Genomic DNA, 23350 nt, shown 5'->3' with positions numbered 1-23350 from the left:
ATGCACTGCTAAAATTGAGAAAATTTGACCTCCCAGATATTTTACGTAAAATATCTTTGGTCCTCGAGAGCTTTTGACAATGATGGTCTCAGGGAAATGGAAAAGGTTGCGAACCGCTGGGCTACACAATACACACATTCATTCCCACGTTAAAAACATTCTCTCACATACTGTACACAGACACACCTACACATTCACATATGAATGCTAAAATAAGCACACCACCAAACATTTGCTTGCACGCATTAAAAAAACATTCGCTAGGTTACATCACTGCACACAAGCTCACGGACCAGAGCTCACTGAAAACGCACTCACAAGCACGTACTGAATGAAAGCATGCACACACTGTACATTCGTAGACGCATGCACATGCTATACACACATGTACTGTATATACCTGCCTTTGACATACATGACACGTGACTTATCCACTCCATTCCTTTGTGTGTGTGTGTGTGTGTGTATGTGTGTGTGTGTGTCTTTTGCTCAGGTGGCAGATTATATTCCTCAACTGGCTAAATTCAGCCCTGATCTGTGGGGTGTGTCACTATGCACCGTGGATGGACAGAGGTGAGATTACAGCATTTGTGTTATCTGCTCTATGTACATAGTCTCCTTTTATCCCCCACTGGTTTCCATTTTAAGACACTTATCCCATGTCACTGAAATGAAGAGCATTGAACAGGCAGTTCGCATGTCATCCCCCCCACCCCATCTTGCCTTGTCAGTGTCTGCCTAACTTGTTCATGTAGAATCCTCCTCTGTATCTGCTTTCACCTCAGCCTTCCTCTCACTGTCCCATGATCTCTCCCCTGTGCCCTGCTGGCGTGAGGCAGACATTCTGCAGGTGACACCAAGGTTCCATTCTGTCTTCAATCATGTGTGAAGCCTCTGGAGTACGCCATCGCTGTGCACGAGATTGGCACTGAGCATGTGCATCGCTACGTGGGCAAAGAGCCCAGCGGACTCAAATTCAACCAGCTGTCACTGGATGAGGAGGGTGAGAGACTGTTACCCTAACCCTGTCTGCCTACACGCTTAGAAAGAAAGGTGCTATCTAGAACCTAAAAGGATTATTTGGCTGTCCTCGTAGGAGAACCCTTTTTTGGTTCCAGGTAGAACCATTTTGGGTTCTATAGGCCTAGGACTAAGGATCGTTTAAAGCTGGGTTCATACAGACATTGGCAAGTCAAATTCAAGGACTTTCAGAGACTTTGTCAAGCACTTCGTTTTGATTTTCAAGGACCTCGATGTAATGCAATTGTATAATGTATATAATTGTACAAATAGGGCGTAGTATAGATCTCCCCTCAAAAAGCGTTAAAAGAAAATGAAAAAGTAGGCCATTACCACTTTCATTTTTTAGGCCTAGCATTGATATTCAAACTATTATTACATTCTAAAATATGTGAGAATAATGTGGACATTGCCTGACTTAATAGATTGGATGTAAATTTGGCGGTTTGTCTGTAGTTTGTGGCAGTAGCATTAATCTCATCATTTGAATCTCACCATCGCTGTTTTTATAATGAGAAAGTTACCAAAAAACAGATTCCTTTTTAATTGACTGACTTGTATGGAAAGTCAAGTTGAATCCTACATTAGATGTTAGATGTCGTTCTCATAATAACCGCACTTGGTTTGACCACGACAGCGTAGCGCAACACCCTTCAATTGAAGCCGTGGGAAACAAACGAGTGGCCACTGTTTGAATGTTAAATGACGTCTCTCACAAAAACGGATACAAAATTAAATTACGGATAATTATAAGGGAGGAGGAGGAGGAGAACTTGTAAATTGGATACAATAATTACAAGGACTTTCAATCACCAACTTGAGGAAATGTCTGATTTTCAAGGTAAGGCCTATTCCAGTACTTGCATTTCTGAGCTCCAAATTCAATTTCAAGTAGGCAACTTCAAGCCCCTATGTTTAAAATTGCAGTTGTAACATGAAAAAAAGTACGTATCTGTCGTGTTACTTCATTACCAGATCATATTGTTAATAAGCCCACTAGGCTATGTCATGTGTTGTCATTATATCCAGAAAAATCCATAGGACTATTTTTGGGTGTTGCGCAATAGTCGATCCTACACGATTGCGCACAGTAGCCTTGGTGTCCAAACCAAGGCACAAAAACATGAACACATTACCTTGATGCGTTCTCTGCTAATTCTAACGAGACCCTGTTGCAAATCAAGCAGACAACAGACGATCAACCTCCATTCGCTAGGGATATTAGATCCAACGTGGATCCAGGCACAACTGTCTTCGCCAATTTAACAAATGAGAACCAAAACATTCTGGACATTCCTTGCGAACAGCTTTTTTTTTCTCCAGCACTTGGCCTGTTGCTGCATCGCATGCACTATCACAACAGCTGTTCGTCACTTGACTGTCATTCGGAAAATTCCTTCCTAGATCAGATGACGATGTGTGAAAATATCCCTGCATATCTAATCAGCTTGACACCAAATGCTCAAGAACCACTTTAATGGCAGTACCGATTTAGGTTTTAATTATCAGTGTAAGGTGACTTTCGGTTAGAAGGATTCGATTTCGCAACACAATTATTATTTTGGACATGTGTGCCCATGAAAACTGTTTTCAGTCCATAATATGTAGTTACGCTGCATTTCTGAGATCTCCTATATTTAACAACTGTGACAGCTAGAACCAGGATTCTTACATGGTTCAAGTTCAATGTCAAATTGAACTGATTAATGCTTTACATGTGATATAATGACAACTTACACTGCCATAACCCACTGTTCCTAGGCCTTCATTGTAAAGAAGATGTTGTTCTTAACTGACATGCCTAGTTAAATAAAGGTTTAAAAAAAAAATTAAAAGCTATGATCCACCTTATATCTCAATGTAATGACAAGAAAAAAATGGCGAATTATTATCAATGACTTATCAACAACTGTAACAAGTTGTCCAGTGTAGGAAATCCTCAGTGGTACCCTAGTTCATAGAAAGACCCATGTCTCTGTATCCACTTCTATGTAGATGCTCCACACTCGAATGCATCTAAGTACTGGGGGGAAAACGTCCTTACGTTGAACCCTGAAATGATAACGTAGAATATCGCCTGACCTAACCTAACTCAGTTGTAGGGTAGTAAATAGTTCATTCCAATGTCACACTGTGGAAGCAAACACTTACACATTTCAGTAAACAGTTGTGGTAAGACAAGAGAGCCAACCTCTCTGCAACTACAGGGGAAAATATTCATCAGCTTGACCAATGATTGCAACAAGCTGTAGGTACAGTCAACAGAGCAAGAACAGGCCATCTGATCATTAGCAAGTCAATGCATCTTATCTGCAGGTTCCCTCTCAGCTGGCTAGGTGCCATGACATATGTTAATCTCTGGCACACACATGCATGTGTTAACTTTCTTAGTGGAAGTTATTTTACTGGACATATCTTTAGGTTATAGGGTGGTGGTGGAGTGCACGACAGTGACAACATTGTCCTCTCTCTCTCTCTGGACAGATAAACCACACAACCCTATGGTGAACGCCGGGGCTATTGTCATCAGTTCTCTGCTCAAGGTAAGGGGATTCCTGGGTGCACTGATGTTATAATTAAGTGATAATGTCATCGAAGCCGGTGTTTGGAGGATATATTGGCACTGTTGTTGTTAGGCGTTTTACTCTAAAAGAAATGTGAGATAATGTCTTGATGCTTTTTATAATGGAGATCAAGTTTATAAATTGGCTGGCTGGGCTGATGAGACAGTGGATTGCGCAGTCATATTGAACAGAGTAAATAGGCATTTTAACGTCAGAGTTAGCTGGTGGTAACTTGTGGAATAGACACTGGCTGTAATGCGGTTTTAACCAATCAGCATTCAGGATTAGACCCACCCGTTGTATAATCTCTTATAAGATTTTCATGAGGTTTTGGAATTAGAGCTCTAATCTTTGCTCGATAACTGAAACAAAATCAGTAGTACATTACATTCACACAGATTAAGCATTGCATTGCATATACTGTATGAATGCAAACTGCTATACACCAAATCCACTCCAACATCAGATATACAAGAAATCAGGAAAACTGTCATAACTAGTACAGCCAAGTGACACGGTCAGACTTTACCATCAATCATTGACCAATTGCCCTATATTGTGTGGACAGAGGTCAATAAGTTATCACCAGCTGACTCCCTATCAGTCAGCATTGCCCTCATTCTAACAGCTAAAGCAGTGGGGAAAGAGGGCTGGCCTCTGCCTTATGTAGACATGGACCTCTATTCTACTGTGTTTTTCTCCCCCTGCCTGGCTGCCTGTCCTTACCAGCTGACTGGAGAGATATGCCTCTTGGCTATGCGGGTCACGTACAGTAGTGGGGAAGGGGGTTACGGTCGGGGGGGGGGGGGGGGGGGGGGGGGGTGTGAGTCAGGCCAATGAGAAAGCTGGGAAGAGTAGGTGTGTTTGTGTGTTTATTTTTTACGTCTTTGACAATCGCAGGGTTCTTTAATGGTCTGATACAGACGGTTTTATCTCAATATCATATCATTTCTGGGTAACAATTACAGTGCCTTCAGAAAGTATTCATATCCCTTGATTTATTCCACATTTTGTTGTGTTACAGCCTGAATTCAAAGTTGATTAAATATTATTTATTTTTTCACCCATCTACACACAAAACCCCGTAATGACAAAGTGAAATTAAAATGTCTACATAGGGTCCTTTAAAGGTCCAATGCATATGTTTTTATCTCAATATCATATCATATTTCTGGGTAACAAATAAGTACCTTACTGTGATTGTTTTCAATTAAAATGGTCAAAAAGAGAGAAAAAAAAGCTTCTTAGTGAAGGGCAATTGACCCTTCCCTAAGCGTCACCCCCCTTGGTTACTGTTGCCACCTCGGATAACACATCCCCATTCAACCAATGGTGAAATCCCCTCACAATGATCTCAAACTGTGTTTGTAATAAACAATTAAATTAAACACAGACCACCCCTTGCTAATCAAGAAATTCTGGGGCTGTGCTTAACGAAGAGTCAATTTCTCATGCAATAATTTTGCTAGGATTGTCTGGGAGTGGTCTGAGTGGGTGGGGAAAACTAGCTGTTATTGACAGAGAGGTTTGGAACTCACTCTCTTATTGGTCTATTAGCTCTTTGACCACCCGGTGACGTCACCAAAACTCCATACCAAAACAGGCTGAAATTTTAAGCGGCCTTTTTTTAAATGTACACAATTTCACAGCATTATTCCAACCTCATAGTGTGGAAATATATATAAAAACAGAAAAATCGACTTTTTGACTGCACTGGGCCTTTAAGTACATGAAGCAAGAACAGATGGAGATGGCCGAACGTCATTTAATTGGCTAATAAGTCTATTGCACATATTGTACTACTTGTACTCGTCCAAGTCAGTGCAGCACCTCTAGCAAGTTTTAATTTGAGTTTATTCAAATGATATTTATAAAGGTTGTGCAAACTTCAGTTGATCTTTCAGAGAGAGCAGAACTCTCAGAAGTTACGAGTGGGAAAAACGTGGGGAAAACGTGTGAAAACGTGGGAAAAACGTGGGAAAAACGTGGGAAAAACGTGGGAAAAACGTGTCACTACTCATGAACATTCCATCAGAACATTACTGATGGAGACATGGGTTGCACCACGTCAGAAGAAACCTATTCCCTGAGGACAACTCAACTAGTCACCGTAATGTTTCAGATCATCTCTGACCTTTCAGGACAGGGTGGCTCAGAGCAGTAAGGGGAAGTACCAGTCTCTGCCCTTTTTGGTGACTTAACGACTTGGCAGCGATCTTTCACTGGACCCTGAAACCCAAGCAGGGCAATAACCTGCCCCGCAGCTGCAAGCCCATGTCATACTCATCACATTACCACACGTGGACAGACAGGCGGACAGACAGACACCGTGACTAAATGTACCCCACACGCCCACCCAGAATCTGTCTGACACCAACAGCACGCTGTGCCAGAATACACAAACACTGCCACCTAGGGGCCGAAAAGCTCTCTGCATAGTGTCAATACAGAAATACTGTACTGAAATGGTATTATTATTTTTTTTACAGCCTAACTCAAACAAGGCAGAGCGGTTTGATTATGTGAGTATCCTTTAAGATTTCAGACCTCTGACACGTCTTACTAGTAACAATGTACATGTTATACACTGAGTGTACAAAACATTAAGAACACCTTCCTAATATTGAGTTGCACCCCCTTTTGCCATCTGAACAGCCTCGATTTGTCGGGGCATGGACTCTACAAGGTGTTGAAAGTGTTCCACAGGGACGCTGGCCCATGTTGACTCCAATGCTTCCCACAGTTGTGTCAAGTTGGCTGGATGTCCTTTGGGTGGTAGACCATTCTTGATAAAGACAGTAAACTCTTGAGCGTGAAAAACCCAGCAGTGTTGCAGTTCTTTTGACACAAACCTTTGCGCCTGGCACCCACTACCATACCCCATACCCCGTTAAAAATACACTTATTTTTCCTTCACCCTCTGAATGGCACACATACACAATCAATGTCTCAATTGTTTCCAGGTTTAAAAATCCCTCTTTAACCTGACCACTCCCCTTCATCTACACTGATTTGAAGTGGATTTAACAAGTGACATCAATAAGGGATCATAGCTTTCACCTAGATTCACCTGGTCAGTCTATGTCATGGGAGGAGCCGTTGTTCTTAATGTTTTGTACACTCGGTGAATTCTTTCATCTCACAACTGACACATCTTTTATCGTAGGTAATGGAATACTTAAAGAAGATGGCCGGCACAGAGTATGTGGGCTTCAGCAACGCTACGTGAGTGTCGAATTGAATGTTATAATATGCAAATGCAATTATCCAATGTTGCAGCCCATGCAGTAACTTCACTTTGTGGTGCGATAAACTGCTTGTGATATGTATTTGCCTTCACAGTTTCCAGTCAGAGAAAGAGACCGGAGATAGGAATTTTGCTATTGGTTACTACCTGAAGGAGAAAAAAGTGAGTCTGGGTGTTTGAGCTTCACGGAGTCTTACCAATAGTTATACCAATTCCTAAACTCTTAGACTATGAGTTATCAATAAAAAAAATGTATTTATTTATTTATTTGTCACATACACATGGTTAGCAGATGTTAATGCGAGTGTAGCGAAATGCTTGTGCTTCTTAGTTCCGACAATGCAGTAATAACCAACGAGTAATCTAACCTAACAATTCCACAACTACAATCGTATACACACAAGTGTAAAGGGATAAAGAATATGTACATAAAGATATATGAATGAGTGATGGTACAGAACGGCATAGGCAAGATGCAGTAGATGGTATCGAGTACAGTATATACATATGAGATGAGTAATGTAGGGTATGTAAACATTATTGGGGCGGTAAGCAAATTGGAGTGGGTCTAGGGTGTCAGGTAGGCTGGAGGTGATATGGTCCTTGACTAGTCTCTCAAAGCACTTGATGACAGAAGTGAGTGCTACGGGGCGGTAGTCGTTTAGCTCAGTTACTTTAGCTTTCTTGGGAACAGGGACAATGGTGGCCCTCTTGAAGCATGTGGGGACAGCAGACTGGGTTAAGGATTGATTGAATATGTCCGTAAACACACGTTGATTGTGATCTAAGTTACCTGTTGATTGTGATCTAAAACTGTGGCCTCTCTCTCCTTTTGCCTGACAGTGCTTTCCTAAGAATGCAGATATGATTGCAGCCCTCGACTTCTACTTCCAGGTGAGACTAATTTTTTAAGAAGTTTGCTGTTGAATCCAAGAAGGTCTTTAGCTTTTTCCTAGGCCTAGATTGAAACCGTAGCACTGAAGGTCTGCGCTGTAGTGCGATGGAAAATTGGAAGGTGATTTTCGATTGAACCTACATATGCAGTGTTTACCATGAATGCAGTCTCTGCGAATGCGTGAACATTGCCTTTAAATTTCAATCGCGCTACAGCGCAGATCTTCAGCGCTACGGATTGAATCTATCTCCGACTTTCTGTCCCTGTTGGAAACACTCTGTATTCGACTAAAGTACTACCCTCTACGGCAAACCAGAGGTCTTAACTATTCTCTGTTTTCCTCTCAGCTGTGCTCCATCGAGGTGACGTGTGAGTCAGGCAGTGTCATGGCTGCCACACTGGCCAACGGGGGCATCTGTCCAATCACAGGCGAGCAGGTGCTGAGTGCGGAGGCCGTTCGGAACACCCTGAGCCTCATGCATTCCTGTGGAATGTACGACTTCTCTGGCCAGTTCGCTTTCCATGTGAGTTATTGAGAAACAGAGGTCAGAGGTCAATGACCCGAGGTGGCCTTATCCTACTATACAGTATGTGGTCAATTAGAACATTCCCCTTTATCTCAGATGTGCCATATTTCTTTCACCTATCCTATGTTGTCAGATGAGTAGTTAAATGAGAGGAGACACGTTATTGCTATTGTCAGAATGTATTGCTATTGTTTTTTCTGTTTCTGTTATTGTTTATTTGTTTTGTACCGTCTTGGTGTGATGCCTTGGTGGGGTTGGGTGGGATAGGAGGGATGGGTGCCGTGGGTGTGGGTTGATGTAAGGACTGGGGATGTTGTATTGTTTACAATGTCTTTATGTTCCCAACTGAATTGTATTGCTTTTTTTTTGAAGACAGGAATCTATTTGAGACTATTTGAGATACACCCGGCTGGTTATAAGTCTACTGCTAACCTTCATTTCGCCTGTTCTTTTCCCCAGGTGGGTTTGCCTGCTAAGTCTGGCGTTTCTGGTGCAGTACTGCTGGTGGTTCCTAATGTCATGGGAATAATGTGTTGGTCTCCTCCGTTAGACCGCGTCGGAAATAGTGTCCGAGGCATTCACTTCTGTCAGGTACACAGACGAGAAGAATTCCAATAACCTATGACTTACGTTTTTGTTTTTTTTTACATTTAGAAAGTATACTTTGTAACTGTATGAGACATTGTAGAAATGGAAGATTCAAGTAGAATAGAACGTTGAATAGTAGAGTAATCGGTCATTTTCCTGTCTGTATTGACCCCTTCTATCTGCTGATTGATCAGGAGCTGGTTTCTCTCTTCAACTTCCATAACTATGACAACCTGAGACACTTTGCAAGGAAGCTGGACCCTCGCAGACAATCACTTGATGATAGGGTAAGTAAGGGATAGAGTACACACTAAATACTTATTTAAATTTTTTCTTATTTTAACCTTTTAAACTCTGGAAAATTCATGTTTTCTGTTGTCTCCTTTACAACACTTGAAACACCTCTATGCTTCAATAGCCTTCTTCTATGTTGATCGCCCATCATTGAGATGTTTTCTTCTGCCCTCTTCAGAACAGGTCAGTGGTGAACCTGATGTTTGCAGCTTACAGTGGAGATGTCTCTGCCCTGAGGAGGTAAAGACGGAATCCTGGGAGACTAGTTATATAAATTCAATCCATTATAGACGGTCCTAATGATTTATAAGAAATTATAGTTTATAAGAAATGATAGTTTGCCATAACTAAGGGCTGGGCGCCAGACAGACAAGAAGAAACTTGTGAAATGATTTCCATAATACATTTAAATGCATGTTCTGCATGGAACAGACGACCCCTCGTATCAAATCAATTTCGGTTAACTTCAATATCATCACTGTAGAGCTTTTCAGAAAGTCATTTGTCTCGACTCCCTTATCTCTTCGTCTCGGCCATCTGTCATTCCAATTAACCTTTTGCTATACTCTTCTTTTCTTCCTTCTCTCGCTCCTGTCCTCCCCCCAGGTTTGCTCTCTCGGCTGTGGACATGGAAGAGAAAGACTACGATTCTCGTACAGCCCTCCACGTGGCGTCAGCTGAAGGTGACCCTGTAATTTGTCATGATAATACTGTACTCCCACATAACATGTGCTTCAACCTTATCGTTCACATTTGGAATTCAAGTGTGGCTGATATGGTTGAATTGGAGTGGATGGCTTCGCTGTGTGGACAATAGAGATGTGAATGCATCACTGGTGGGTTGCACAAACGCATTGCCGTATATTGAAGTTGAATTCTTCCTTCCCGTTTTATTCAGGTAATGTGGAAGCGGTGATCTTCCTAACAGGGACGTGTCAAGTGAACCCCCATATAAAGGACAGGTAGGGACACCACTGCCTGACACTTTTAACAACTCACACGTCTCTGAGAAATGTTCCATAATAAAGGCCATTTTTGGCATGGATAATGGAGACTGGTGTTTTTTAAATATTTGTTTTAAGTGCCCAGATCATTAAAATCACTCTGCTACACCAGAATAGGCTAGGTTCAGGGCTAGATTGATGTCTTCAACTGAGTCTCATTGTGTCACTTGTTTCCCTTTGCCTCGCACCACATTTGCCTCTGTAGCTGTACGCCCGTTTCAAAGCTTTTTCCTGGCCGCTCATTATCTTTCTCTGTGTCATCAGGTGGGGAAACACACCCCTGGATGACGCCAGGCAGTTTGGTCGGGACGGGGTGGTGTCGGTCCTGACGGAGTACCAGCGGCTGTACCCATGCAGTAGTGAGTCCCAGTCAGAAACCGAAGACCAGAGAAAGTTAAGACACATTGAAGGTGGTGGTTTAAGCCAGACGGACCGGACGTGTCTGACCATATGAAATGCGGTCATTTCGTGCCATTTAGCGAAGAGGTGTAAGCGTAGTATATTTGATAGGGTCACACGTCACTGTGCCTAAAGGTTGGGGTTCGCCGCAGCATATCGCACTCCGCTGTGAGAGATTGTGCTGGCCCCAAGCACACTTTCTTTGTCCACGTTGCTGCACATAAGCTTCAGGAGTCTTCAGGAGTGGACAGCATCAATGTAATACTGTTTCATGTTGACATGGGCACCAATAAGTGATCAGTTGCTCATTCAGGTGAACTTGGCAGTTTTTTAAATGTGTAAGTACACACACGTTGTCCTTACTCGTCACTTAAAAATGCCAGTGTGATGCACATTTTATGTGTATCTGCTGCCTGGTATGTGACCAGTGTTTGAAATGTATTTATTTTTACAATGGTTTGTGATGGTTAAATGATGTATGAAGCTACAACATTAGTATTTAGTTAGTGGATTTTATGCCACTATACATACATTATAACTGCATAACGCACACAGCATTGTTACGTTACATATTGGCAGGTTATAAATATACTGTACAAATCTAGAAATATATTAAGTAGGAAAGTATATATTAATCTACCTCAGTAGGACGTTTCATAAGCAGGTCAGAAGATATGAGTGAACTATGACTCATGGATCGTGAGGATGAGGTATTTGACAATAATTTTTGCTTCTGTTTTTTTCTCCTCTTTTGTGCGAATACTAATTGGCCCAACATAAGAGAAACACAACTGTTACGTAACTATAGAAATGGCATGTCTAAATGGGATCTTTTGAGTGACTGAGACTGATGAATATTCATGTATGACAGTGTCCCATCAGCATTTCCTTTGTAAAATATGTACATGTAGCTACTGAGTCAGATGACTGTTGTTTTTGATATGTTATAAAAACCAAAGACGCGCACACCCAGGGGTTTCTTACTGGGACTAAGTGATGCTGTTCTACAGACTGCTTCCTCAGGTTATTCAACTGTCAATGTCAGCTCGCTGCTGTAAATAAACGAGTGAAAATGTAACGTTTTTTTAAAATTATTTCAGCATACAATCTCAGCACACAATTGGATTATATCAAAAGGTTAAAAAATGCATGTTTTTGGTTTAATTCCAAGTTTGACAAGGTGGTGGAGGATGTCAAGACATTAAGCAATAGTAATAACAGCAACATTCCCACCACTTAATGATCTCTTGTTAGACACAGGATGCCTACATATTGTTGCCATTTTATTTCACATAAAAATAAAAAAAAGAGAACACGAGAGGTAACAAAAACACAATTTATTGTGCCGGGTCTGTATGGCAGTGAAATTACAGATTGGATCAACTCCTTGCTTCCCCCATTGAAAAAAGCTTTACATTCGGATGGAGAATATTGCTCTTCATGGGAGATTTGAAAGACATGTTCAAGTGCTGCCTGCTGTAAGTGTTCAGTTTACAAAAATTCATGCACATCGCCGCTCCTGGCCCCCTCTCGCCTTGCCATCAAAGCCATCCACCTGCCTGACATATTGTCACCAGAGTCCAGAGATCCTTCTGCTTCACTTCAAGCCTTCAGGCTCCTCCAGACCTGAGTGTGTAAGCAGCTCTCCATCCCACAAGCCAAACGCTGGGCAGAGAGGCCCCCTGAACGTGACCCTCATGCTGTGGATCACCTTGGCCTTTGGGATATCCACCAGGCCTATAAGGCCGGCCTCATAGTCTAACAGGATGCCCACGCGATCAGGCTTACCCACCAGAGGCACTGGCACCCTCTGGTTGGTTGTCATGGCGAACCACTTGCGCTGGACGTAGCCGAACACCCAGGAGGAGCGGTTGGTGCCTACGCAGTCGTCCCGTGACATCGCCGCCTCGGCCACGCCTAAACGGAACTCTGACGACTTCTTCACTGTCACCTCCCAGTAGTGGCGGCCGCCTGTGATTCGCCCGTCTCCGAACACCACGGCCCAATCACGGAAGCGCTCAGGGTTCTGTTGGACATGGCTGGGGTCTAGGCCCAGGATGCGATAGATGACACCTGTGTCCTTCTTAAAGAGGTCCAGACTGCTGTGGGCTGTCCTGTCGTCCAGCTTAAACTGCACGTCTATAGAGAGAAACAGAATAGAGAGCAAAAATTATTCATAGATATTGGCAACTGCAGAACGTTCTCTAGAGGGGCAAATAGATATGCATGGTGAAAGTGGAGACATACATGACATAAGACAAATCGATTTAAGCTACTAAGGTAAGAAAGCTGAAATGCAGTTTACTAGTCCGTCCAACATGATGTAAACAAACTTTTCAAAGCTTGTAAACTTGGTGGAATGTCAGATTTCAAAACGAAAGTTAATTTACGCATGGAAACTTACACGTTAAGATTTACAACACAAGCAGCTGGTCACGAGCGCGGTCAGAATTCTTATTATGCAATCTCCCCTGCTCTGACCTCTAGTTTGCTATGAGCTGAAACTAAGGCAAATGGCGCCTCACTCAGTGTCCACACGCAGTTCAAATTTCTACTCACTATTGCCTGCCGTTTGGGTAATATACCATCTTATCGCTGGAAGAAGTGTCCCACGTGTTTGTCTGCGGGACAATGCGCCCATAACTCGTCCTGCCAAGCTACAATATTGTCCCAAGCCAAGGGGCATCGCCATCTTTACTCACACAACAACGCTATTTCCTTCTTGGTAAATCTTCAAACTATGATTCTTGCTAAATGGCGCCATCTACGGCACCGGAGAATGGATTGAACATACCATACTGGACTTAATTTAATTGAAACCTGGTTAGGCGCTGTCCATGGTCCTGATTTGACTGGCGAAGTAACGCTCAACACGTGGGCTATGTCCCGTGGTAGGACCTACACTTAGTTGTTTTAGATTATAGAGTACCACAGTAGGAGTCATAATACCCATAAAACCTAACGGTCAAACAGCATTCCTTTTTCCTATAGGGGATTTTATATAATCCTGGCGTGACGTTTTGATAACTGTGTAAATCTCTCTAGGAAGTCATTTTTATATAGATATTCGCCTGTATTTACTCCCCCAAAATTAAATGCTAATTAGCTGATAATTTGGTTATCATAAACAACTACAAATGCCATGATGATCTGGACGAGACTGCCGAATCGAGGCAAAGGTAACAATCTCTGGATTAACTATCTAATGTTAGATAGATGTAGTAATGAATAAATTGGCTACATTTCTTTAAACTGACAATTCTGTGAACTGTCTTGTGCAAGTTTTAAACTGACACAATATCATTAAGCAAAGGTGTCTGCTGGAGATGACGTGCAGTTTGCAGATATTTGTAGATTTGCATGATGTCTACTTTGATGCTGATTGGCAGTTTCGAATCTGAGAGGAAATAAAGCCAAATATATATCGATAAAAGTCACCTTGTCCGAGAGAGATTTACATGGTTATCAAAACGTCACGCCAGGGTAAGCCTACACGAAACGCAACCCTTATGTAACGGCCGTTAGTTGAAGAAGGTGAGGACCAAGGTGCAGCGTGGTACGTGTTCATATTGTTTAATAGGAATAGAACACTGAAAATACAAAAAACAACAAAGTGAACGAACGAAACAGTTCTGTCTGGTGCAGATACAAACACTCAACAGAAAACAACTACCCACAAAACCCACGTGGGCAAGAGCTACCGAAGTATGGTTCTCAATCGGAGACAACGATAGACAGCTGTCCCTGATTGAGAACCATACCCGGCCAAAAACAAAGAAATACAAAAACATAGAAAAAGGAACATTGAATGCCCACCCTAGTCACACCCTGGCCTAACCATAATAGAGAATAAAAGCCTCTCCATGGCCAGGGCGTGACACCTTATTTTAAGAGTTTCTAAAATCCCCAGTGGGAAAAAGTAACGGCGGAAAAATGACTGGAACCATTTCCCTGTTTGACTGCTAGGGTTTATGGGTATTATGAGACTTCCACGGTGGGGCTCTATTATGGCTCTGGCTATGTTGTTTTAAATGTTTGTTTCGTCATCCTACAGCCAACACATCAACATTGAATTGAATTTTTTTAAACCTTACTTTGACCACCATGCGTCACGAAGGGGGACAGGTGTTTCATTCAAGGAAAAGAGGAAGATAACTATTGGCTTAATAGAGGCCTAATTGTTTTCTTGGTGTGAGGAAATAGTCTTTATTTTTAGGAATATTCAGCCAATCAATGACTTACAGGTGACAGAAGAGCCTCCTAAAAACTTCCAATGTAGGGCAATGTCTAACCTTAGGCTACTTTGAATACAGAAATAGCTAGTCTGTATTTCATTTTGAAATTCAAGCACCTAGTCCCAATGTCGATGATAGAGGTAGCTAGGACTGTCCCTTGATACTTTGTACCAGTGTCAAGTGAAACACTAATTTAGCGAGGCTTTAAAAAGTGCTTGTCCACATCCCTGAGAGACTCTCGCATATTTAACGACACATAATATACATTTTGTTATATTAGTAAGGCCTGAATTACTCCCACGTTACATTCATTTTTTCATGCATAAACAGGTGCCTTCAGAAAGTATTCAGACTCCTTGACTTGTTCCATATTTGGTTGTGTTACAGCCTGAATTCAACATGTTTTGCCACCATCTACACACAATACCCCATAATGACAAAGTGAAAACCTGTTTTTAGAAATGTTTGCAAATGTATTGAAAATGAAATACCAAAATATCTCATTTACATAAGTATTCACACCCCTGAGTCAATGCATGTTAGAATCACATTTGGCAGCAATTACAGCTGTGAGACTTTCTGGGTAAGTCACTAAGATCCTTATGCACCTGCATTGAACAATATTTGTACATTGTCCTTTAAAAAAATGTCAAGCTCTGTCAAGTTGGTTGATGATCATTGCTAGACAGCCATTTTCAAGTCTTGTCATCGATTTTCAAGCCGATTTAAGTCAAAACTGTAACTCGGCCACTCAGGAACATTCAATGTTGTCTTGGTAAGCAACTCCAGTGTATATTTGGCCTTGTGTTTTAGGTTATTGTCCTGCTGAAAGGTTCATTTGTCTCCCAGTGTCTGTTGGAAAGCAGACTGAACCAGGTTTTCCTCTAGGATTTTGCCTGTGCTTAGCTCTATTTCGTTGATTTTTATCATTTAAAAAACTCCCTAGTCCTTGCCAATGACAAGCATACCATAACATGATGCAGCCACCACCATGCTTGAAAATATGAAGAGTGGCGTGTTGTATTGGATTTACCCCAAACATAACACTTTGTATTCAGGACATGAAGTTAATTTCTTTGCCAAATATTTCTAGTTTGTACAGGCTTCCTTCTTTTCACTCTGTCACTTAGATGAGTATTGTGGGGTAACTTCAATGTTGTTGATCCATCCTCAGTTTTTCTCCAATCACAGCCATTAAACTCTGTGACTGTTTCTAACTCTTGTAACTGTTTCAAAGTTACCATTGGCCTCATGGTGAAATCCCTGAGCTGTTGTCTTCCTCTCTAGCAACTGAGTTTGAAGGATGCCTGTATCTCTGCAGTGAATGGGTGTTGTTAATAACTTCACCATGCTCAAAGGGTTATTCAATGTCTGCTTTTTTTTAAAACCCATCTTCCCAGTGGCGGTTCTAGCTTGTATGGCTCCCTCCCTATTATTGCACACAGAGTTCATGTCTACTGCTGTATTTATTTAGGTTTGCCATAGAACATGGGTTGAATACTTATTGACAAGACATTTCAGCGTTTCATTTTTATTTACATTTGTAAACGTTTCGAAAAACATAATTCCACTTTGACATGTTGGGCTATTGTTGGGCCCGTGACAAAAAATCTATATAAATGTAATACATTTTAAATTCGGGCTATAACACAACAAAATGTTGAATACTTCCTGTAGGCACTGTGCCCGTTGGGGGCTAAATGTGTCTTGGTTTATTGATGAACACGCATACAATACATACAATGTAAGCCTACAGTTGATCTCTTTAGTGCATATAGCGTTAGAGAGAGAGATTAAAATGATGATATGGCGGGTGCGTTCTTTTGCGTTCTCCTATCATCTGTTTGCATGATTGGAGAGTTAACTTAGATCACAACTGCATGCCACAGTTCACACCTCTCAGTGTTGTGGCGCAGGACTTGTCCTCTCGCTTGCACTCTGCTCTCACTGCGAGTGCTAGACAAATATGCATGAAGAAAAAAACGCTCACGAGTCACGACCGACCAATGCAACAGCGAAGCCCTCAGTCCCACAGAACATCCCCTCGGACCTCTCCCTGCGGATATAACCGCGGTTCTGCCAAAAGACAGACACAAAGGAACGACGCATATGAATTCGTTTTCAACAGGGAGCTGAAGCTGGACAGTCAACACGGATGAGCCCTGTCTTACTCACTCCTCTTCATGCCTCCATGACGTGCGTTTCTCCTTTTTTTTCAGTCAACAATTAATCTGAGACCAACGCTCGATGACCGAACGTGGTCCATATCTTTCACAGATGTAACTGCTTTACGCGTTTTGAGATCGGCTACCTGGACTTGACAAGACAGCACAGAAGCAGTGTTTCCGAACACCGTCCAACGATCAATACTTTTCTTACGGAAAAGAGAAGCATTTTGGTGACTCATAGGCTACTCTTGAATTATTAGCTTTATGTTGACTCTTACTGAGAATTCATGCGCGCCTGACTTCAATGTGGGAATCCTGCGTTTTTTGCATTCCGCCTTTTGGATGGTGATAACCACGCGACAGCAAATCCCGCGCTGGTTTCCCGCACGTTCTGGCAGGTAGTCGTTAAATAGCTATTACTTGCCTATTGCCAGGTGTATCGGAGATGCCACAGGTGCATGGTATGGATTTTATATGAAGCAGATGCTCAAAGATCACGTATTATTCAGTGTACGAAATTGAACGAGTACATGATTCTGTAGCGTGTGTTTTTTTATCAGCTTGGATAGATAGTTGAATACGGCTGTGAGGCGAAGTAATTTACCCGCCTTCTGAACTGCAAACAACTTCAATGTCCCTCCGCATTCTGTATAGCTATTAACCCAGGCTGTAACACAATGGACCTCAAAGTAGAATCAGAAGAAATGGACTGCAAAAAGCCACCCGCTATTGAAGTTTTTGCGCACAACTCAACGCTGCACGGAATTTCGCACATCTTCACCTATGAGCGAGTCTGCGTCAAGCGCTGTCTATGGGTCGTGTTCTTCCTGGGCTCCTTGACTTTATTACTGTTTGTGTGCGTGGACCGTATACACTTCTACCTGGAGTATCCGCACGTCACCAAACTGGACGAGATCTCGACCCCGATGATGGTGTTCCCCGCTGTCACGTTCTGCAACCTAAACTTTTTCCGCTTCAGTCACGTGACGCGCAATGACCTGTACCACGCAGGGGAGCTGCTCGCGCTGCTCAACCAAAGGTGCGTTAAACGTGTGACAAAATGTGGATTTGCAGTGGCACTCCTCTATACCCTATAAAATGCACTACGTTACGTTTTGTCTGGAGCCCTGAAATGGTACCTTATGCTCATGTGGCCCTGGACCAAACTACACAGGGAATATGGTGCCGTTACAGATGCAGCCAAACATTTGAACTTATAACCATAGATCAAAGTGGAATCATCAGTGGGAGTTCATTAGTCGTAGTCGGGCAGCAGCCCTAGTTCCCTCAAAGGATTTGGTTCCCTTCGACTAATAATCACATTCAGACTGTTTTGCTATGTGTGCCTAAAGAAGAGGATATGCAGTGTAGAGAGATGTGTGTGACGTGATCTCCTGTGCAGAGCACAGTGCACACAGGTGTCACCAGTAGCCACCAGTATGGTGTCAGACGTGTAAGTTCAATTCAACAGTGCTGTACTGCAGGCCTATATTGTTAGCTTATTGATTTACAGATCCTCTCTGTGAGACATTCAGCCTTTACAATAGTCATGACAAGTCAGAGGCAGAACCGAATCAATCATAAGTAAGACGAATGGTGAGGCTGGCAAGGTGCTCCGTCGTCTGTAACGGTGTTTGTGCCTCACATCCTCAGGATGCACTTTTTTCTCACTCTGATGCTTTGATTTCCTTACTGTTGGTGAGTCATGCCAGCCCCGCTTAGAGAGGAAGCACTGATTTGTCTGGCCTTGGATGGTTGAGCCGAGAGGGCTTTACTGTCACAAAACCCCAGAGAAGAGCAGCAGCAGCAGCTGTGAGAGGACGGTATTACCGCCTCGCTCACTGGTGCACAGCTCCGTGCCATCTCCAACTTGGGGTAATGTGTGGGGCTTAAGACGCTAGAGACAGACGTTGCTTGCTCTGATTAACAGGAGCCAAAATGAAACCATATTTGTAAAGAATGCATTTGGCAGACTGCACTCCACAGTCTTTACTAAGTATTGTAATATTAGTCCCTGCATACCATCAAACCCTTGGGATTCGTTATTACCCAATTCCAAATCCGACACTCCTAAAGGGTTCTTCAGCTGTCCCCATAGAAAGCGTTCTACCTGGAACCAAAAATGATTCTTCAAAGGGTTCTCATATGGGGATAGCCAAAGAACCCTTTTAGGTTCAAGATACAACCTTTTTCCTAAGAGTGTATGGTTCCTTGTTGTTTCTACCAGGGATGACAGATAAGGTATAGTTGTCCGAAATGAAAATGGTTTATATTGTACACACTGTACAGTGTGCGACTAGACATTGTCTTTCTAAGAGTGGGAGCAGGGAGTGGAGGAGGTGTATCATATTTCCTTGCAAGACAAGAGTTTGACTAATACCTGCCTGAGACTGTGTGATTAACACACTGCTATCCCCATGGTGTTTTGATTTGATTTGACAAGGATCCCCATTGGCAACAGCTAGTCTAACTGTGGTCTGACACGTAGTGAAAGAGACATCACAGACAACAATAGTTTACGCTTTACATACAAAAACATAAACGTGTGAACATCACAGACTTTTAAAAATAAAGAAGAGAGACAACTAAAGACCCACACGTTTAAATAAGAACAATGCAGCTGAAGAATAATAATGTGTGGGTGTGTGTGTATGGTGTCAGTATCGTCTCGCAAATGTCAGTGCTGATGGCTGATGAGACGATCACAGCAGGCACGTCTGGCTCTCCATCCCTCCCTGTTTGATCGTGTTGCTGCCCGCCGGGCTCTGCAGCAACAGCTGATGCATTTCATCGACACACACAGCGTCTGAGGTGGAGCTACGGGAAGGACACAAGTGGTGGCAGGAAGAGGAAGGACTGTCACTGGACAGAGAGAAAAATGACAGCAGAGAGACCGAGAAAAACCACGAGGGAGTGGAGCGAAGGGATAGAATGACGGAGTGGAGCGAAGGGATAGAATGACGGAGTGGAGAGAAGGGATAGAATGAGGGAGTGGAGAGAAGGGATAGAATGAGGGAGTGGAGCGAAGGGATAGAAGGAGGGAGTGGAGCGAAGGGATAGAATGAGAGAGTGGAGCGAAGGGATAGAATGAGGGAGTGGAGCGAAGGGATAGAATGAGGGAGTGGAGCGAAGGGATAGAATGAGGGAGTGGAGCGAAGGGATAGAATGAGGGAGTGGAGCGAAGGGATAGAAGGAGGGAGTGGAGCGAAGGGATAGAATGAGAGAGTGGAGCAAAGGGATAGAATGAGGGAGTGGAGCGAAGGGATAGAATGAGGGAGTGGAGAGAAGGGATAGAATGAGGGAGTGGAGCGAAGGGATAGAAGGAGGGAGTGGAGCGAAGGGATAGAATGAGGGAGTGGAGCGAAGGGATAGAATGAGGGAGTGGAGCGAAGGGATAGAATGAGGGAGTGGAGCGAAGGGATAGAATGAGGGAGTGGAGCGAAGGGATAGAATGAGGGAGTGGAGCGAAGGGATAGAATGAGGGAGTGGAGCGAAGGGATAGAATGAGGGAGTGGAGCGAAGGGATAGAATGAGGGAGTGGAGCGAAGGGATAGAATGAGGGAGAAGATGAGAGATGGCTGGGAGAGAAACACAAGAACTGACATAAATAGGGAATGTAAAAGAGGAAATCCAAAATAATATGATATAGGGCCCCGTAGGCACCAGTGGGTTTGGTGGTCTGGTTTTCATTCAGGCGGAAACGTCCCATTTCATCATTTATGACAATTCCACAGTCACTAGAACTGGCATTTACGTCATGGTGGTATGACTGATGAATGCTTTGTACAATGTACCATCTGGTACAGGTTTCTGCTTCTTGATTGAAATGGTCAGCCTTTGTGAATTAAGCTTTATGAATGAATACTTGTCTCCTTGTCCTCGTTCTCAGGGGAAGAAACGTGTGTCACATTATCAAGAGGCCGCATTTCCATGTAGTATCACATGACAGCAGACCCAGTAGCTGTTTGAAATGGTAGGCCGACATTATATCATCACGCGGGCACTTGTTCTGAGGTTTATGTTGTTATGTTAAACCCATAGTCTTCAGGAAAAAAAAAACGCTTGAGAGATTAGATCAAAAATATTTTTAAAAAGGCAAGCTTTTCGATTCCCAAGAGGGAGAACTTAAGAATTCTGTTTCCAAACAGTATGAACTTTGTCCATTCAGGGAGTCAGTGAGAATGGCTGCTTAGCAGAGAGGGAAATATCAGGTTTTCTTCCCCATTTCCACAACTTTAAAACCACTTGACTTGTTTGGAGAATTAGAGTCGGTGCTTATTCACTTATCCTGTCTCCCATGGTGGAGAGGCAATGTGGTTATTCCCTCATTTGTTAAACCCTCATCCAGAAATGAAAGTGCTGGTGGTGTGAAATCCAATTGAGCGACTCTCTCGCTCTCGCTCTCTCTGTCTCGCTCTCTCTCTCTCCCCCTTCCTCCCTCCCCTCTCTCCCCCCACGCCACCTCCAGTGTTTGCCATGGCTGCTCTGGGGAAATGTCTCGTGGCGGGATATTAAAACTCCATCCATACTGTGGGAAAAGTGTCAGCGCGTACTGATTCTGTCAGGCTTGTGTGCGTTTGGGATTTTTATCTCATAAGTGCACACTTGACAGCTTTATCCACTGCAGCAACATTGGGGAGCAAAGGCCTCAACTCAATTAAGTCCTCCTTTAATCAATGGAAGGCTCTGTTTGAGATGGCACTTAGCAACAGCCATAGAGAACATCTAAATTGGATCAGATAGGTACCTCCTGAGGTTCTAGGCCGTACTCTCACCTCATCGGCATAATGAACCAAATATGAGAGGTGGAATAGTAGATGGGTAATTCAATGTTTAATGGCTTTCAGTTTGATGAGTTTGGCTTTCTATTAAACTTAGTTTACTCAGCTGATTTGATGGCTCTGTAACCCCTAGACTTTCTTTACATTTTTTTTTTTACATAGATTGGCCACAGACTAATGCAGCACACTTATTTTATGAGAATCATTGTGTGCCCGTTTACACTCTGCCAAGACCGATTGTTCCAGATCCCACATCGGATTAAAAACCCCTTCTTATGAGTCAAACCTATTTAAAAAATAAAAAAAGAAGACGTTTAAAAAAAAAAAATCACGCTCATTCCATTAAGGTTTTGAGATGTGATAGCACAACACGGCACCACCAAGTCAATATGGAGCGTGCCAGTGGACGTTATGCTGCTATTTATTCATGCTGGGCAGCAGGCAGACATCATGGTCAGATTTAGCCGGCCTCTCCACTGCTCTATTACAAGAAGATCTCCCACTGATTATGTTGTGTGCAGTGAGTGGGTAGACTCTCCTTTCCCACTCTGTGACTTATTATTGTGTGGATGGAAGGAAAACATACACACAGGAACACATATGCTTGTGCAAACACACGTGCACAATCCAGCTCACATGGACACCCACAGACGCACACACGCACACGCACAACCACACACACACACACACACACACAGTGTGTGTGCGTGTGTCTATGTGTGTGAGTGAGTGAGTGCATGGGTGCTAAGGTGCAGAGAGTCAGTGCAGGTGGTCAGTGCAGCTCAAGTGTTCAGCAGTCTGATGTCTTGCAGATAGAAACTGTCTCTGAGCCTGTTGATATCAGACCTTTATGTTCCGATACCGTCTGTTCGGCGGTAAGGAAGTGAACAGCTCGTGGCTGGGCTGTGTGTGGGGTTCTTGATGATGCTGCAGGTCTTTCTCAGACACCGTTTCAAGTAGATGTCCTGGATGGGTGGGAACATGGCCCAAGGGAAGACAGTTTGTTTTCCCAAGAGTTGATGGAATTCACTTCTTATTAGTAAACCAAAACTAAAGGGATTCACAATACCTTTTTTCAATGTAAATCACAATGTGACATTGTCTAAACCCCCCCCCCCAAAAAATATTTATTTGTGTTATGCCATTTCCATAAATGTTTCACATCTTATTTTTAAAAGCTCACGTCTGCCCAAGCTAATTGCCATGCTTTCAAACATGTCTTTTTTTTGTGGGAAGAGTAATAGCAGGAGGAAGGGCATCAATTGACCTACTTTTGATTGAATATGTTGAACAATTAAGTTTGTGACTAAACTATTTTGGATTGCTTCCTTCCTTCCTTCATTCCTTCTCTCTCTCTCTCTCTCTCTCGCTATCTCTCTAGATATGAAATTAGGGACACCCACCTGGTGGAGGACAGTGTTCTGGAGGCCCTGAAGGACAAAGCTGACTTCCACAACTTCAAGCCCCGCCCATTCAACATGCGCGAGTTCTATGACCGCACAGGACATGACATCAAGGACATGCTGCTGGCGTGTCACTTCCGGGGGGCCGAGTGCAGTGCCGATGACTTCCAAGTGGTAAGTTACCCGAGGGCCTTGGATCATCTTTCAAGACAATCGTTGTGTTTA

The 23350-nt window shown here is 43.0% G+C and overlaps 2 protein-coding genes and 1 pseudogene across 3 annotated transcripts in view; 2 read left to right on the top strand and 1 right to left on the bottom strand.

Moving 5' to 3' along the window:
* Window positions 1-11599, top strand: part of LOC139416311 (glutaminase kidney isoform, mitochondrial-like) — a 32954-nt pseudogene extending 21355 nt beyond the window's left edge.
* Window positions 11600-11860: 261 nt separating this feature from the next.
* LOC139416312 (SPRY domain-containing protein 4-like) lies at window positions 11861-13258 on the bottom strand. Of its 2 annotated transcripts, none has more exons than XM_071164810.1 (2): window positions 13098-13258; window positions 11861-12677 (listed from the first exon to the last, which is right to left on the bottom strand). In XM_071164810.1, the coding sequence occupies exons 1-2, from the start codon at window positions 13228-13230 to the stop codon at window positions 12136-12138; spliced, it is 675 nt and encodes a 224-aa protein (XP_071020911.1). In that variant the 5' UTR covers window positions 13231-13258; the 3' UTR covers window positions 11861-12135. The 2 variants fall into 2 exon arrangements, with proteins under 2 accessions (XP_071020911.1, XP_071020912.1); XM_071164811.1 differs by lacking the exon at window positions 13098-13258 and adding an exon at window positions 12786-12841.
* Window positions 13259-16723: 3465 nt separating this feature from the next.
* Window positions 16724-23350, top strand: part of LOC139416310 (acid-sensing ion channel 1-like) — an 82085-nt gene continuing 75458 nt past the window's right edge. Inside the window, exons 1-2 of the mRNA XM_071164809.1 lie at window positions 16724-17980; window positions 23104-23299. Coding sequence (XP_071020910.1) covers window positions 17619-17980; window positions 23104-23299 — 558 coding nt within the window. The 5' untranslated portion in view covers window positions 16724-17618. The remainder of the gene's footprint in view (window positions 17981-23103; window positions 23300-23350) is intronic.

This window comes from Oncorhynchus clarkii, chromosome 9 (assembly GCF_045791955.1).
Source record: "Oncorhynchus clarkii lewisi isolate Uvic-CL-2024 chromosome 9, UVic_Ocla_1.0, whole genome shotgun sequence".
NCBI classification, from domain to species: domain Eukaryota; kingdom Metazoa; phylum Chordata; class Actinopteri; order Salmoniformes; family Salmonidae; genus Oncorhynchus; species Oncorhynchus clarkii.
Note: the sequence above shows the minus strand (reverse complement) of the source record. Positions and strands in the feature narration are given on the sequence as shown.